General features: G+C 57.2%; 1 protein-coding gene across 1 annotated transcript; it reads right to left on the reverse strand.

The window, feature by feature from the left end:
• Positions 1–3,203: 3,203 nt before the first annotated feature.
• RGP1 (RGP1 homolog, RAB6A GEF complex partner 1) lies at positions 3,204–15,878 on the reverse strand. The gene is made up of 8 exons (XM_081929876.1): positions 15,689–15,878; positions 10,234–10,370; positions 9,722–9,805; positions 8,994–9,143; positions 8,749–8,895; positions 7,336–7,463; positions 7,008–7,185; positions 3,204–6,495 (listed from the first exon to the last, which is right to left on the reverse strand). Exons 1-8 carry the CDS (start codon positions 15,802–15,804, stop codon positions 6,266–6,268), a joined length of 1,170 nt encoding a protein of 389 aa, XP_081786002.1. The 5' UTR covers positions 15,805–15,878; the 3' UTR covers positions 3,204–6,265.
• Positions 15,879–15,968: the final 90 nt, after the last annotated feature.

A 15,968-nucleotide genomic window follows, 5' to 3' on the forward strand; every position in this document is an offset into this window, starting at 1 on the left:
GCTGGGCCACCTTGCGCATCCGAAAGCCATGCAACTTCCACCACCCTTTTCATCTTTCTCATTTGCTCAGGGATGCTTCCTCTCAGCTGGCGGGCTCCGACTCAGCTGCTGGGACCACCTCCCCCCAACTCGCTGCCCCAGGCAGAGCTGCCCCCCTGCCCTTCCCTCACACAAAGCAGCCAACGGGCAGCTCATTGCAATGGTGCCCCTCCAGCCCAGCAAAGGGCTCCTTCTCCAGCTGCTCCCACCCTCTGGGTCCCAATGGCTGCAGGAGGTCCAGGCCAGGCGGAGGGGGGCAGCAAGAGATTGGTGCTCCTGGGAAGGAGGGAGCCTGGCCCAGCCGACTCCCCAGGGAGCTGCTGCTCACAGCTGGTTGGGGCGAGGAGAAGGGCACCCAAGGAGGCCTCCCCCCATTGGCCTGGGGGCAGAGTCTTGGGACTTTGCTCTTGGCACAGGTGGGCCCTTGGAAGCCGCCCAGCCCAGCCCCAAAGCGAGAGGTTCTTGGAACCTGCTGGTGTTTGCAGAGAAAACACCCCGAGATGTTGGGCTCCGGAGCCAAGCCCCGTCCATGCCTAAAACAGCACTGGCAGTACTGCTTTGGAATGGGGATCTCCTGGCAGTGCCCGCTGCCAGCCGGAATCCTGCATCCTGTTTGCTTCCTGCACGGCAGCTGCCAGCTTAGCCCTGGGGGTCGAACAGAGGTTTGCCCTCCTGCTGGGAGCTGCGATGCCCCCTTGCCCAGGGCGCTGAACCCTCTCCCCTTGGTGGGTGCCAGGATGCCCACCCAGGGCCCTTGCCTTTTTCAAAGGCTGCCTGCAGAGATCAGAGAGTGGCACATGGGACAGATGGGGCTGCAAGAGAGCTGGGGGGAGACTCCCCCCACTGCCTCTCTTTCTCCCAGCAGCTCAGACATGCCAGAGAGGGGCGGCCCTCAAGTCCTTCTGCAATAGTGCTATGGGGTAGGGAAGCCCACCTCGTCCTCTGGCATTAAATTCCCTAGGGGGGGTTGCCCCACCCTCTTGCTGCCATTGCTGTGGCCACTGGGATGTGCAGTGGAAAAAGGGGTCCAGGAGGGGCCTGGGTGATGCTATGGGGCAGAGAGATAGGGAGGAGGGGGGCAGGCAGGTGCCAAGCGAGGAGAGGGCAGCCAGGCAGGGAGAGGGTGGGAAGAGAGGAGCCAAGAGGAACCCCAACAGAGTTGCCACACCGCACCCCGCCAAAAGGGCACAGCCAAGAAATTCTGGCCGTAAAAACATGGTGTTGGAAGGGACCTCCAAAGGCCATCTAGTCCAACCCCCGGCAATGCAGGAATCACAGCTCCAGGATCCCTGATGGAGGGCCGCTCCATCTGTTTCAAGGCCTCCAATGGAGGAGGGGCCACCATCGCCTGAGGTGACAGAATCCTAGAAGTGCAGAGCTGGAAGGGACCCCTGGGGTCATCCAGCCCAGCCCCCTGCAATGCAGGAATCTCAGCTCCGGCATCCCTGACAGATGGCCTTCTAGACTTGCTTAAAGACCTTCAAGGAAGGAGAGGCCCCACCTCCAGAGGGAGTCTGTTCCACTGTCAAATGGCTCTTACTTCTCAAAAGGAGCTGGAATGAGCCGCCAATTATTGCCATCAGGATAGAAGGGAAGCAGACAGGAGATGCTTCCGGAACCAAACATCTGCCAGTGCCGAATGTGGTGGCTATTAATGGGGGCAGCATTGAGAGGCCTGTGCTGGCCCTCAGTTTGGTTCTGGGCTGGATTCCATGCGCTGTCCCCCCCCCCAAACCTACTATTATTTTATTTAGTAAATTTGTATACCACCATCACAGGGCAGTTCACAACTAAAAATACAAAATGAAAACACAAGATATGTAATAAAACATAAGCAATACGGGCCAACGTCCTCCCTCCCGTGCACATTTCCAAGGCTGCAGAATGTTAACCAGCCCAACGCCTGGCCCAAGATTCATGCCCCTGTGCCCGTGGGCGCTGGCTTCCTCAGAGGCGATGTGCAGCTGTGCGCATCTGCATCCCATGCGGAAGGGAGGCTGCTGCAAATGGCAGGAGGGGGGGCTCTTGCGCATGAATCCTGCTGGTGGTCTTCCCACGATGGGCATCTGGTTGGCCGCTGGGAGAAGAGGATGCTGGGTGAGGTGGGCAATGGCCCTGATCCAGCTGCAGGCTCTCCTTGCGTCCCCGCCAGGAGGAGGGTGGCCTGGCTGGCTTCTTCCCCCGGTGGTGGAGGGGTCGCAGGAGAGTTACCTCGATGCCCCGAAGGGCACCCCCTCTGGGGCTCCCAACTGGAGGCCTTCCCGGAGGGCATGAATCAGCTTTTCGCAGCTTGTTAAAAAATCCCCGTCCCACCTCTTGTTTTCGTGCCTCCGACCAGGAAATGAGCTTTGCCACTTTGCCAGGGAGAGTCAGCCGGAGGCCAGACCCATAAAGCTCCCCTTTATAAGCACCTGTGGGGCAGACATTCCGCAGGGAGACCGAGGCAGGAGGAGAAGCAGCCTCCCCCAGAACCCAGAGACCCACGGCAAGCCCCACAATGGCTGCGAAGGCGAGGCCGGGGGCAGCGGCGGCGTTCTGGGCCCCCCTGAGGGGCTGCCTGCTCCTTGCGCTCCTGCTCCAGCTGCCAGGAGCAAGGGCCCTTTGCTACTTCCATGCGCAAGGTGAGGTGGCCGTGGGGGAAACAGGCGGGGGGGGGCAAGGGGAGGGACAGCAGAGAATTGTGGAGTTGGAGTGACCCCAAAGGTCATCGAGCCCAATCCCTCTGCAGTGCAGGAATCTCAACGAAAGCATCCATGGCAGAGGGTCACCCAAGTTCTGCTCAAAAGCCTCCAAGGAAGGAGAGTCCCCCGTCTGTTCCACTATCAAACAGCTCTTGCCACCAGAAAGTTCCCCCTGATGTTGAGTCAGAATCTCCTTTCTGGTAACTTGGGTTCGAGTCCTACCATCTAGCACAGGAGAAAACAATCTTGCTGCATGTGACTGGCCTGGAGAGACTGGAAGATCAGGAAGGGCCATCAGGCGCCCTTGGGCTACGCAGCCTTGAGGCTACCCAAGGCGAGCACAAATCTTCAAAGGCACAGAAATATTGCAAAGAAGTGGCAGGGTTTGAGTAGTAAGCACTTACAATCAACAGAATCAAGGTAGAGAATGTATGGTAATAATTGAAAGAATCTAGAGGCAATTAGAGAACAATCAAGGTATAATAATGATAAGAATATAGTAACATTTTATTTTTATTTTAAGAAAGCTATATTAAAAGAAAATTAAACAAGTAGAAGAAGTAAATATGCAAGAAACCAGAAGAGGAAGTTGAGGGAAGTTGGGGGGGGGGGGTTGTATCTGGGGACGTTGCCTTTTCTTTTTGTGAACAATGTTACAGTGATGAATATAAAATTGCAAAATTTAATTAAAAATATATATATTTTAAATAAATAAATCTTCACATGGCAAAGGAACAGATTCAGACTTGACCTTAGGAAGACCCTTGTGACAGAAAGAGTGATTCAACCGCAGAAGGGGCTCCCCTGGAGGATGGCGGACTCTCCTTCCATGGAGGTTTTTAAGCAGAGGTCAGGCGGCCATCTGTTAGGGTTCCTTCAGCCGAGAGGGTTGGGCTGGATGATCCCTGGGTTTCCCTTGCCACCCTACAAGCCTGATTCTAGAGTGGCAGGAGGAGACTGGCGGTGGCCCAAGAGCATCTGGCTGAGAACGCAGCTGGCAGAGCCGAGGGCCAGATCCGGCGCCAGCCCTCCTCCCTGACCGCCCTCCCTCCCTCCTTCCTTCCAGCCCCCTGCCTCTACAAGGAGAAGCACTTTGGCCCCGGAGAGTCCTGGCAGGATGCCAACTGCTCCAAGTGCTTCTGCCTGGACCCCCTCGGCGTGGGCTGCTGCGACATGTGAGTTGGGCCAGGGGGGTGCATGTGGGCTGCAATGAGGGGAAACGCAAGGAGACCCCCTCTCCCAAGTAGCAGCTCCCAGAGGGCACCACACCCGGAAGGGGCCCGGGCAGGTGAGGCACCTGGAAGAGGCCACCCAAGGGTGGAAATGGGGTCCTGGCCCCTGAGGCATCCTTGCTCCAGCCTCTCCTGGCATCGCGGCACCCGGGGCCAAGGCTGGGCAAAGGGGTCATTTCTGGGACACAGGAAAGAGTAGGGAGAGGCGAGCAGAAGTCAGGGATTGGGACCCGGTGATGCTGTCTGAGCAGATTTGAGCCCGGGATGTGAGGAAATGCAGAGTCTCGCAGCACATGAGACTCTTCAACTCGGGGCAAAAGATTTGCCCCACGATGGGCAAAAGAAATTCTGCCCTGAAGGGCCCTCGTGGTCCCTCCCAACTCTACACTTCTTTGAGGGGCTCACTGAGAAGCAACCCACCTGCCCAGGAAGGGGTGAAGTCTGACCCCCGTTTCTGAGTGGGGAGGGGACCCGCCTGGCGCAGCCGCTTAGAGGGCCAGGGAGGGCCGAGTTCGAATCCTCTCCTGCTGGTCTCACTGGAGGAACAGAGCCAGCCCCATGGCCCCCCCATGCCCAGCCTAGCAGGTGCAATATTGGGGGGGGGACCTTCACAGCCCCAGCTCAGCTCCTTGCAGGGATGGCAGGATCAAGCTGAGAGGCAGTCGGGTGTCTGGGAGAGATGCCTCCTTCTCCTCGCTCCCTGCCAAGTCGCCCCCCCCCAGGGCCCAGCCACACCCTATAAATCAGCCACAGGGCATTGCGGGGCCCAGAGTCCTCACCCCCCACCCCAAGGAGGGGAGTTGCATGGCTGAAAGCAGGAGGATTGGGGCCTCCTCAGCACCCAGTAGCTGCAGGGAGCCTGGATCAGGCCCACAGTGCCATGGGGGGGGGAGTAGGCTGGGGGGGTGCTTTTGCTCTGAGAAGCTCAAGAGCCACTGGACTGGATGGGCCTGATCCGGCAGCCTCTCCCCATGTTCTTATTGCCCCCTCCTCCTTGCAGGATGCAGCCTCCGGTCGACTTCCCCGCCTGGTGCGAAGCGCGCTACGACTCCCGGGCCTGCAAGATCTCGCTGGTGCAGAAAGGCAGGCTGAGGCTGCCCTGCGTGAACAACCTGGAGCCCGGCTGGGGGTCAGGCCAGGCCCCTGAGCAGCAGCCCGGCAGCCATGGGGGGGCCAAGGCCCGGCTGGGGAGGAAGAGCCTGGAAGCAAAGCGCTGAAGGGGGGGTGCGGAAGCAGCGCCAGAGGCACCCAGAAAGAAAGAAAGAGGGTCTTGCTAGCCACCATCACCAGAGGACCCCCCCCCCGCACCTGTAGAGCAAGACCTCCCCCCAGCTTTGCTTACTGCCCATCCCTGCCCACTTCCTAGGGTGGGCACCTTGCCCCTTCCCTCCTCCAGATGCCAAGTGGGGAGGGTGCCAGCCCCCGGACCCTCTCCTGATCAGACACCTTTGCCATGAATTCCCCCAGAAATTGGGGTCTGGGTAGCTCCCCACCCCTGCAGATATTGGGCCTGCTTTTATCCCCAAATATATCCAAAATGGGGTGGGCAGGGGGTGTGGATGTCCTGGCCTGCTGCCCCCCATTTCCAGCTTCCTCTCCCCCCCCAGTCTACTGGCTCCTCTGTTAAGCAGCCAAAGCCCCCCACCCCCCAAAAAACCCACTAAAGGGAACCACTAAAGAGAACTAGGGGTCCAGACCACTCTGTGCGGGGGGGGGGGGGTCCCATGAGGGAAGAGGGCTGGGCCTGACCCAGAGATGGGCGCGATCCGTAGCCAAAGCTATTCCTTAGGGCGTAGAGAGAGCATGTCTGACTCTTCAAATAAACACCCCATGAAACAGCAGAAAGGCTCTGGTGCCATGGATTTCTTGGGGGGGGGGGAGACAAGGGCAGGAGGGGAAGGGTCTCCCGTGGCCCCCACCCTTCTGAGCAAAGGATGGCACCTGCAGAGTATGGGGGCAGCCATTGCAGCAGATTTTTATTAACCAACAGACACAAAACACAGCATTGGGGGAGATGAAGCTGGGAAGCCCCTCCAGCTTTTCACCACAGTGACCCCCATGGTTTGCAACAGCCCCCCCCCCACGACACTCTGGAAAAAAGGACAAGGGCAGGTTGGAGGCAGCGCCCCCCTTCTCCATGGGAGAAATTCACACACCAGACGGGGAGTGGGGCAGGGAGAGGGAGGGAGCCCAGCTGAAGAGCCCCCCCTTGCTTGCACCCCAGACCTTCCAGCCAAAGCCCCCCCCCCATCAGGATCATGCCTCTCTGAGGCCACACGGAGGAACAGGTCAGTCAGCCACGCAGAGGAGCCCTCAGATGGTGAGGGAGTTGGCGCCAGGGACCTGGGAGACGGAGGAGGCCAGGAGCGGGTTGGTGGGCAAGACCTTGATGGGCAGGTCCCAGCTGAAGGTGTCCACGTCCATCTGCTCCACCCCCGACCACCGGGAGGCTTCTTCCGAGGGGGGGCCCTCCGGGGGGGCCTGCTGCTGCGACGCCTCGCGGGACGTCACAAACTCAAAGTGCAGACGCCACTTCAGGGACACTGCAAAGAGGGGGGGCATCAGCAGAGGCACTCTGGGCTGCTCCCGCTGAATAACAGCCCCCCCACTCATCCCCCGCCCCACAGCAGCAGGGAGGTGTTTGGGGCCAGCAAGGACCCCCTTCTGTTCAAACCAAGGGAAGGGAGAACACCTGGGGGGCTCCCTCTGTCAGTGGGTGAGAGCCAGCCAAGGGGCAGAGAGGAGGGGGGTGCCCATGGGTCACGGGTGCCAAGAGAATGCCAGCTTGTGGCTGGTCGGGGGGGTCAAAGAGGTGCTTCCAGCAGCAGCTCCCTTTTTGTGACTCTTTTGTAGGTGGCCTGGTTTAGGGGCAGAGGAACTAGCCTCAGAGCTGGCATACTGGCCTGCCCAGCTTTGCCCACTGGGCACTGACTGGCAGCAGCTCTCGGCAGTTTGGTGCAAAAGGTTGACCCACCCATGCCCCTTCTGCCTGCAAAGCAATCGCCCCCCCCCGAAGCTGCCCAGCCCCTCCCTCCCAGGGACTGGAAGGACTCACCAATGTTGGTGCTGAACCCCGGGGCAGAGCTGAGCGGGATGGGCAGGCTGAAGCTGGTGCGCGAGGTGTGCAGGCAGGACTCCTGGTGGCGGGCATGGGTGCTGTAGGAGACGGGCTGCCCGCGCCGGTGCTGGAAAGCCTCCTGGATCCGCTCCTCCGTCTGCAGGCTCACCAGGTACTAGCAGCCAGAGAGCAGAGGGCAAGCCCAGAGGCCGGATGAGCTCCCGACTGGCATCCCGCACCCTCGACTCGCCCACCCCCCATTTTGCCTACCCCGCTCCTTCCGCAGAGCGTCCTGGAGGGCACACACACACACACCCCGCCTCACCTGCAGGCACGGGATGTCCCCTTCAGAGAAGTTGAAGGTGCCCACAATGTCTTCGCCAATCTTGTAGACGGCCTTGAAGATGCAGAAGGTGCCCACTTTGCCGCGGGAATTGCTGATGTTGTACAAGTCTGGGAGCAAAGGGGGGGGACTTAGTCGGGGGGGGAGAGAAAAAGGTGTGCCCCCACCTGGAATTGAACACGGCTGCGCTCCCCCCGCCCAGTGAAAACCAGCCTCTTGTGCGGTGGCTGAATGAGGCACTGTGCCCCGTGGCATGATGGGCACCTTAAGCCACACGGAAGAAGGAGCCGGCTCCTTTTCTGCAGCTCCAAAGGGGAGGCCCAGACAAAAGGATGCAAGGTGCAAAGGAGATCCAGCAAAATATCAGGAAGAACTTTCCAGGTCTCCTGGCAACTTTCTGTTTTTGTGCCCATAACCTAAGTTCCAGGAGTCACATGCAGGGTGGATAAAAATCAATGATTTAAAAAATAATAATTTAAATTGGATTTTTAAAATAAAATGCTTTCTGAGGAAAAGTCTTTCTAAATATAGCTTTCTATTTAAGTTATATTATAGTCCAAAAGCTATTCATCAGGAAATAAGGATTTGTTTTAAGTTTTTCATGTGTGCTAAAACTCACTCTAAGTTTTTTTAAAAAATTGTTTAACCACATCAGTTAACAAACATGGATACGTATGCTATAATGTTATTGTTTTAGTTAAATAAATTGTTATTAAGGAAACTATTATTTTTCTCCTTCCAACAAAGTACAGCAGGAAAGTTGTCCAATTATAAAGAGTTACCTTATTAAACCTCACAATAATTTCATAATTCTCTGTTTAGGTATTTCTAACAGTATAACCTAATCAGTAACTTTTTATATAACTGTAAAAACTACTCTGAAAACTTATTATTCTGAAAAGGAAACCTTCATCTGGTTGTAAATATTATACCAGCAGGAATGAGTCTTTCTGTAAAAAAAGATTGAAACCCACGTCTTCCTGACTAGTGATTGAAATCGTGATGGAAATCAATTTGATTTAAATTGATATGATTTCATTCAACTCCACCCTGGTCACATGGCAGATAGCTTTTCTTTCTTTCTTTTTTACCATTTCTCAACTTTATTTTCAGGGCAGGAGAGATTTTATTCCATTGTATTGAGCTTGGAAGAGGCTATGCTCATTTTCTCTTTGGGCTTTGAAGGAAGCAGACAGATCTTCAAAGATGCTGAGCATGTATCCAGCTCCATCGACAGGATCCTTGAACAGGGACATTTCCCTCATTCGGGGAGACCCTTAAATTTCCACGTCTAACTGAGTTTATTCATGCTGCTCTTCCTATATTTCTTTTTTTGACAAATGGCTTTCTCTCCCAGGGCAGTGAACTGGGGGGGGGGGTGTTGAGGCGACTCACGGAGGCTCCTTCTGGAGGTGGCCGCCATCAGCAGCTCGGTGGCCAAGTCGGCCAGCCGGGAATCCTTCTTGGCCCCCTCCTCCTCCTCCAGGAAGGGGTTGGAGGGGGCCACGGCCTCGTCCTGGGGGCACTGGTAGTCCTTCAGTCCTGCGGAGAGAGAGGCAGCATGAGCTGTTTCGCCGGGGGGGGGGTCAAGATGTCCTCCCTCCATCCGGTCTGCACAGGGACCGCCCCCCCGGCCTTACCATGCAGCACCAGCACCCGGAAGGGGACGCGAAGGAGCTTGATGGGCGAGTTGACCCTCTGGCAGCCGATGGTCAGCTTGTAGACGTACTTGACCGCCTGCCCCCGGAAGGAGGGGGGGCCGTCCACCGGCAGCGTCTCACAGTACGAGTCTGGGGAAAGGGGGCCGTGAGCCGTGGGTCTCACCACCAAGGGCTTCGCCTCCCATGGCTGGGTGGGACGGGAAGCCAGCAGGAGTAGAAGCAGAGCAAATGAAAAAGCCTTGCGGGGTGGGATGGATGACCCATGGGGGTCCCTTTCAACTCTTAGTCTTACTCCGAAAGGGCCCAGTTCACAGCGCAGGGCCCTTGCTGCATCCATGTCCCCCAGGATCCTTGAGCAAGCCCCCCAACACCCTCGGCCTGAAAAGCGGGAGGCAGATCTGAACAAGCTGGGGGGCGTCTTCCACATGCCCCTTCCCCACCTTTTTAGAGACTCTCAACCAGGCAGAGGCTGGGTTTTGCTTTGGGGGGCAGCAGGCAGGGCTCTCAGCCCCACTGCCTGGCTTGCCCTTCCAGATCATCTCTGGGTGGCAATGGAAGTGGGAAAGTGGGGCTGGTGTGGGGGGAGCCCAGAGCCCTTCCCCACCCGAGAGGTCATCCCTCGCCTCCGCCAGCCAAGCCTTGGGGCTCCCCAGCACCCCTCCCCTAGGGTGGGGGGCAAGGCAGACGGGTGAGAAGGGGCTACTCACAGGTTTTGGACTCTCCTGGATCCAGTCGCAAGTCACAGAAGAGGATCTTTGGGGGGGTGGACAGGATGCAGTGGCCCCGCTCCCCTGCAAGGCAAAAGAAGAAGAAGAAGAAGAGTTGGATTTGATATCCCACTTTATCACTACCCTTCAGGAGTCTCAAAGCGGCTCACATTCTCCTTTCCCTTCCTCCCTCATAACAAACACTCTGTGAGGTGAGTGGGGCTGAGAGACTTCAAGAAGTGTGACTGGCCCAAGGTCACCCAGCAGCTGCAGGTGGAGGAGCGGAGATGCGAACCCCGTTCCCCAGATTAGGAGTCCACTGCTCTGAACCACTACACCACACTGGCTCCAAAGGGGCCATGGGCACAGACTCACGGCCAGGACGTCCCCCTGCCACCCTGGCAGGCTCTCCTGCCTTTTCCTACCTTGCCAGGGGCCCCCAAGTGACACTCCCTGCCCTGCCCCTCTTTCAGGCCAAGGAAGGAAGCTCTCTGCAAGGAGCTCAGGCTCACCTCTGTTGGGGACAAAAACCGTCTCGTTCTCGGCCTGGACGTCGTGCCGGCTGTCTTCCGAAGGGGGCAGAGCCACCCGGCTCTCGCTGGCGTGGAACTGGCAGTGGATCTGAGCGCTGGCCCAGGCCAGCATTTCACTGGGGGGGGGAGAGAGGGGGGGCAGGCCGTGAGGGAGACAGAGCAGAGACCCAGGGAAAGAAGGCCCATGAACGCGAGGAGAGCCTGCAGCTGGATCAGGCCCACCCAGTCCAGCCAGGTGCCTAGGATGGGAAACCCACAAAGAAGATTGGAGCAGAACAGAAACTCCCTCCCCTCCTGGATGCTTGAGCAGAGATTCCTGCATTGCAGGGGGCTGGACTAGATGGCCCTCGGGGGGCCCTTTCCACTCTACGATTCCAGGAGTCTACGATTTGGTTTCCAGCATCTGGGATTCAGAAGCGTTGCTGCCTCTAACAAGAGAGGCAGCGCACAGCCGTTCTGACTAGGAGACATCGATGGCCCTCTCCTCCGGGATGAGAGAGGGCAAACACAGCCTGAAAGACGTCCCAGCTCAGGGGTGCGTGTGTTTTCCCCCCATTCCGTCCCATCAGTGCTTTCAGATTTTCCAGAAAGGTGCCACCTGCTCTCAGTGGCGAAGCTGCATGCTCTGGCACCTGAAAAAGGCTTGCAAGCTGGAACCCCACGCTTTCCAGACCCCTTGGGGGTAGAGGACCCCCCAGACCATGTTCCCGTGGCGTCTGGAGGAACCCCAGCCCCTCTTCCTCCCTTCCCCGCACCACACACCAGGTAGGAAAACAACACAAACTTTGTGATGAGGAACCTAACGATCTAGATCACCCCCTGGCCACTGCCTCTGCTGCCACAAAACTCACAAACCCGGGCAGGTTTCAAAGCCATGAAGGGTCTGAGGCCACAAGATGCCCCTCGAGAATAAATGGGGCTCAAGCCAGGAGTGGAGGTGACCGGCTGGCCCGGGGGGGAGGGAGAGGAAATATGCCTTGGCGGGGCTCTGGGAATATTTTGGGGGAGCCTCGAGGGGATGATCCCAGAAGCATGCTTGGAAAACAATGCTCCAAAAAGTCCTGATGGTGGAGGACAAGATCACTTGGCACACCAGCCCCTCTGTCTAACACTTTCCGGGACTTCTACTATTTATTAACAAAAGAAAGTGCAAATTTGACCAATAACCCAAAGAATCAAGACTCCAAACCATAAAACGTCACAGCCCAGAAGGGCTTAAGTACAAAAACAGAGGACAGCTCCAAAGGGATAATAAAGTATTAACTCATACAAGGGTCCCCTTTACAATTTGTTATAAAAATGAGAGTATTCTCTGGTTGTAAAGCTGCACCGTTATTCAGATTAAAGGTTCAATATGGTCTTAAATGAGCCAGAAATTAGCTTCTACAGGTGGCAATGGGTGACTTGTGTGCTCAATTTTTGTATGGAAAATAAAGCCATATTAAAAACCAGTCATTCAAGCTGCACCCTTTTCAAGAAGGGCAACTTGCCAAACCCTGGAATGCCAGCAATCAAAATTATCAAGATTAAAGGTCTTCCAGGATTCGAAAACACAGCCCTGGGCTGCAGTAAAGAGGTGAAAAGTTCTTTCCTTTCCACGTCCCCTTCCGTTTCCTTCCACATAGAGGCTCAAAGGTGGGAGCGCTTTCACAGAAACGTTCCGCAGCGCAGGAGACAGGAAGGAAGCTTGTGGCACCCCAGGGTGAGCCAAGAGCCACAAAACTGCTCTGCCAGGCAACTATGGGGTGCAGCGCTCACCAGGCAGTCTCAGAGCCCCCCCGGCACTGCGCCAAGCTGGTCCCAGCCGCTGAGAGGGCCAGGAGAACCGGGGGGGGGGTGTCCCCTTCCCACTGTCCATCTCCCAGCACAAGTCACCCACCAGGGAGACCCTGGTTGGATTCCACCTCACAGCCTGCCTTGAAACCATCAGCACCTGGTTCCTCACCTGGGGGTGCGCCTGGAGGCCCCCCCTCACAAAGGAGGCTCCAGCAGAGGCAGAAACGGGGAGTGTCTGGCCTGGGGTGCCAGCCATGGCCTCTCACCGATAATGGGCCTGGCCATAGGCACCCCAGCCGCACACAGGCTAAGTGGAAGGGGAGGCTGGCAGATACTGGAGACCATGGACCAGAAACCCCAAAGGTCTGCTTCTCCTCCCTTCCACACGCTGCCAGTGACCCCCCCATGGCCACTGGGGGTCCTTCTCTTGCTGCTATGAGCTGCTTTTTAATTACTCTGCCATTAGCCACTCTGAAGGTCTTTCTGACCAAAAGATCAGAATAAAAACACCGTAAATAAAACAACCATTTCTGCATCAAACGGAAGTGGGGGGAAGGCGGGGGTCCCAAGAGGCCGCCGAAGGAGGGTTTTGCAATGCCACACCAAGCCAGAACTGGCCCCGGGAAGGCAGACCCACTTGGCTGCCACAGCTGCTCCCTTTGGGGTGGCCAGGATGCACCCCGGGAGATTGACAGAAGCAAAGAGGGTCTGGGCCCCCCCTTCCCACACTTGGCTGCCCCCACCCTCAGGCTCCAGGAGATGGCTGCCCGGTTCATGCCGGCTCCAGATGATTGGGAGGAGAAAAACCAGCAGGAGCACATGAGAGCAACCCAGTCAGATGGGGGGCTAATTATTGTTATTATTCTACTCTGCACCAAACCCAACCTGCTGCCCTCCCTTGCTGGACACCTCCTTTCTGCACCACACAGACTTTATAGACACAGAGTTGGGGGGATCCCAGGGGTCATTTAGTCCAACCCCCTGTGAGGCAGGAGTGGCAACCGCAAAGCCCATCAACAGCCTGCACAGGCCAGCCGGCTGAAAAACAAATACCCCGCCTGAGGACTTGGGCACCTCAAGCCAAGTGCCCAAACAGGTCAGGCCAGTTTCACCGCCTAAGCAGGCTGGCCGGAGTGGAGAAGCATCTCTCTCAGGATCTGGCAGGTGACAAGGAAGGCAGCCATCGCAGGTCAGGGCCTGAGGCCAAAAGCGGGAGGGGAGGGCTGCCAATCCAGCTGGCACGCAGAGGCTGGGCTCAACCAAACACCCACGGAGCTCCTTTCCGAGGAGACCAGCATCTTCCAGGGCAGGCCAGCTGGGCGAAGGCCACCCAAAGGAAGCCTGCAGAGGACCCCCTCCTCCTGAGGGAGCCCCGGCCACAGTGCTGAGGGCCTGCAAGCCCCCCTCTGCCCGTTGCTGCCTCTGCCACCCTCAGCAGCATGGGCATGGAGCAAGCAGAATGGCAACCTCAAAGGCCTGTGGCAATGCAAGAAAATGGAGCCCAGGCTGGCACAGCCAGTGGGGGCGGGGAGGGGCCGGCAGCGTCTTGGCTGCTCTGCACTGGGAAGGAAAACTTAATGGATCTCTGTGTACTCTCAGCAGTTCTCTGTACAGTACTGTACTTTCTCAAGTCCTTAACTGCTCCCAGGTTCACCTGTGACTGCTCAATTGCTACATAAAGCATTGCATCAGTTGCTGGGGCACCCTCAAGAACAGCCTTCCTCTCTCGATTCCGGTAGGTAGCCGTCTTGGTCTGAAGCAGTCAAAATAAATTGAAAAATTGTCCAGTAGCACCTTCGAGACCAACTAGGTTTGTCCTGGCTATAATCTTTCTTGTGCATCTGAAGAAGTGTGCATGCGGAGGAGGCCTGGCGCCAGGCTCAGGAAAAGAGCCCCGAGGCCACAGAGGAGAAAGGCCGCTGCTCCCCAGCCCTGCCGCAGAGTCCTGCAACCGTTGGCCAGGCGGCTCCCAAACAGCCGCTGTGAGGGGCAAGGAGCCTCCCTGGACCTCAGCGCATCCGGTCAGTGAGCCAAGGCCTAGCAAGACCCCCAACTCCCTGCCTGGCCTGACCTGACTCACTGGTCTCCCCCACTGATCCCATCCTTTAAATAAATAGACCCCTGTACTGGATCTGTCCAGTCCAGCTTCCAGTGCTCCAAGCAGCCGGAGCTCACAGTGCCTCTTCTGGGAAGCCCCAAGGAGGATATCAGCCCCTGCTTTCAAGGGGGGGGTCAACACTCCCCACAAACCCTCCTAACTAGCATCAGAAGACAGGCCTACCCTTCCGGGGAAATGTGGTGGCTGAGCAGTGGTGAGGCCTGGCGGGTAGACCTGCCCACTAAGAAACTTGCCCTGCAGAGGGTTGGACTAGAGGACCCCTGGGGACCCCTCACCTCTCTGATCCACCCTTTCTCAGTGAGTCAGCCCAGCATCCAGGTTGCACTTTCAACCCACAGGGAGCCTCCCCCACCCCCCAGCAAGCCCTTTGTGAATGGCACTGCTGATGCAATCAACTCTGCACCCCCCTCCCCCAAAATGCCAACACGGCAACACTGGACATGCTCTGCCCTAAACTGGGATTCCTACACTGGATTTCCTTGCAAGGCTGGCGTAATCCACACTCGCTCAGCCACAGCCCTGCAATGATGGGACATTTTTAAAATGTTTACGATCTCAGAAAAACATTCCTTTGGGGTGAAATAAGCTCAGAGTTTAAAAGAGTGTGAACTGAATTGGTTTCTGTTTCTGAATTTACACTCAGTCCCGGCCCTCTCCAAATTGCATTGCTATTTCTCCACCAGCAAAAACCAGCAGAAAATGACAAGTTCCTTCTCTAGATAATGGGCGTTTCACACTCATCTTCTCTTTGCCTAATTGGCTGGATCCACCTTCCTGAATGGCAATCATTGAGGCGGCTTCATCCATTGGCTAGAAGCCCATCAACCAGGAAGAAGCAAACGCTTCACAAAACAGGAGCCCTTTGGCCTCAGCTGCCTGCAAAACTCCCCTTGTTTGAGGCGCATTGTGCAGCAGGGAATTCCGCCTGAGCAGTTTCTGAGCTCTGGGGGCAAAACTGGGCCTAAGATTTCAGATCAAAAGTGCAGAGTGGAAGGAAAGGACCTTTTTCTGCCTCCCCACTTCCAGCTACTCTCCGAAGACTGGAGAATATTAGGGGGGTGGGCAGGGCCAGATTGAGGTTTGATGAGGCCCTAAACTCCTGAAGGTCATGGGGCCCTTTCTATGCCCAGCTGTCCTTTGTCAACAACAAATTGTTGCTGTTTTTTGTGTTGAATATATGCTAGACTTGGGGCCCTAAGCTAGAGCTTGTTTAGCTTCTGTGTAATTCCGGTGCTGGGGGAAGGACTAGCCCACCCTCCAGATGTTTTGAGACTACAATTCCCATCATCCCTGACCACTGGCCCTGCTAGCGAGGGATCCTGGGAGGGCGAGGTTGAGGAAGAAGCCTGGACTAGACCATGTGAAAAAAGAAGATCATAGGCCTTCAGCTCCTGGCTTCCCCTCTCGGTTGCTGGGCGCGTTTCTCGTGCAAAAGGTGAAGCGCCGCAGCAATGCACGCGCTCGCCGTTCCGACGTTTCCGGCCCCCGCAGCCTCCTCCTCCTCCCCGCCCGCCCTCCCTCCCTCCCGCCGGGCTCTACCTGGAGGCGGAGGTGGCGTCGGGCGGCAGCGGGTTGCGCAGCGTGACCAGGCACTCGAGGGGCTCCCCGGCCAGGAAGACCGCCCCGCGGAGCAGCGCCGCCGACACCTCGATCATGGCGAGGGACCCAGGCGTCCGGGAGGGGAGAGCGCCGCGGGGACCTGCCCGGCTCCCACCCAGGCCCCGCTCGGCTGTCCTCGGAAGCGCCCGCCCGGAGGCCCCGCCCACCCTGCCTGCCTTCGGCACAGCTCGGCTCTTTCCGCTCCCGCGATCCCGCCCCC

Source organism: Podarcis melisellensis (genome assembly GCF_964234715.1).
Source record: "Podarcis melisellensis genome assembly, chromosome: 11".
Lineage (NCBI taxonomy): Eukaryota > Metazoa > Chordata > Lepidosauria > Squamata > Lacertidae > Podarcis > Podarcis melisellensis.

Coding starts and splice junctions, on each gene's coding strand:
- RGP1 (XM_081929876.1), bottom strand. CDS start 15,804: ATGATCGAGGTGTCGGCGGCGCTGCTCCGCGGGGCGGTCTTCCTGGCC. Junction 9,806..10,233: donor GGTTTTTGTCCCCAACAGAG/GTGAGCCTGAGC, acceptor TTTGCCTTGCAG/GGGAGCGGGGCCACTGCATC. Junction 7,464..8,748: donor CACCTCCAGAAGGAGCCTCC/GTGAGTCGCCTC, acceptor CTTTGCTCCCAG/ACTTGTACAACATCAGCAAT.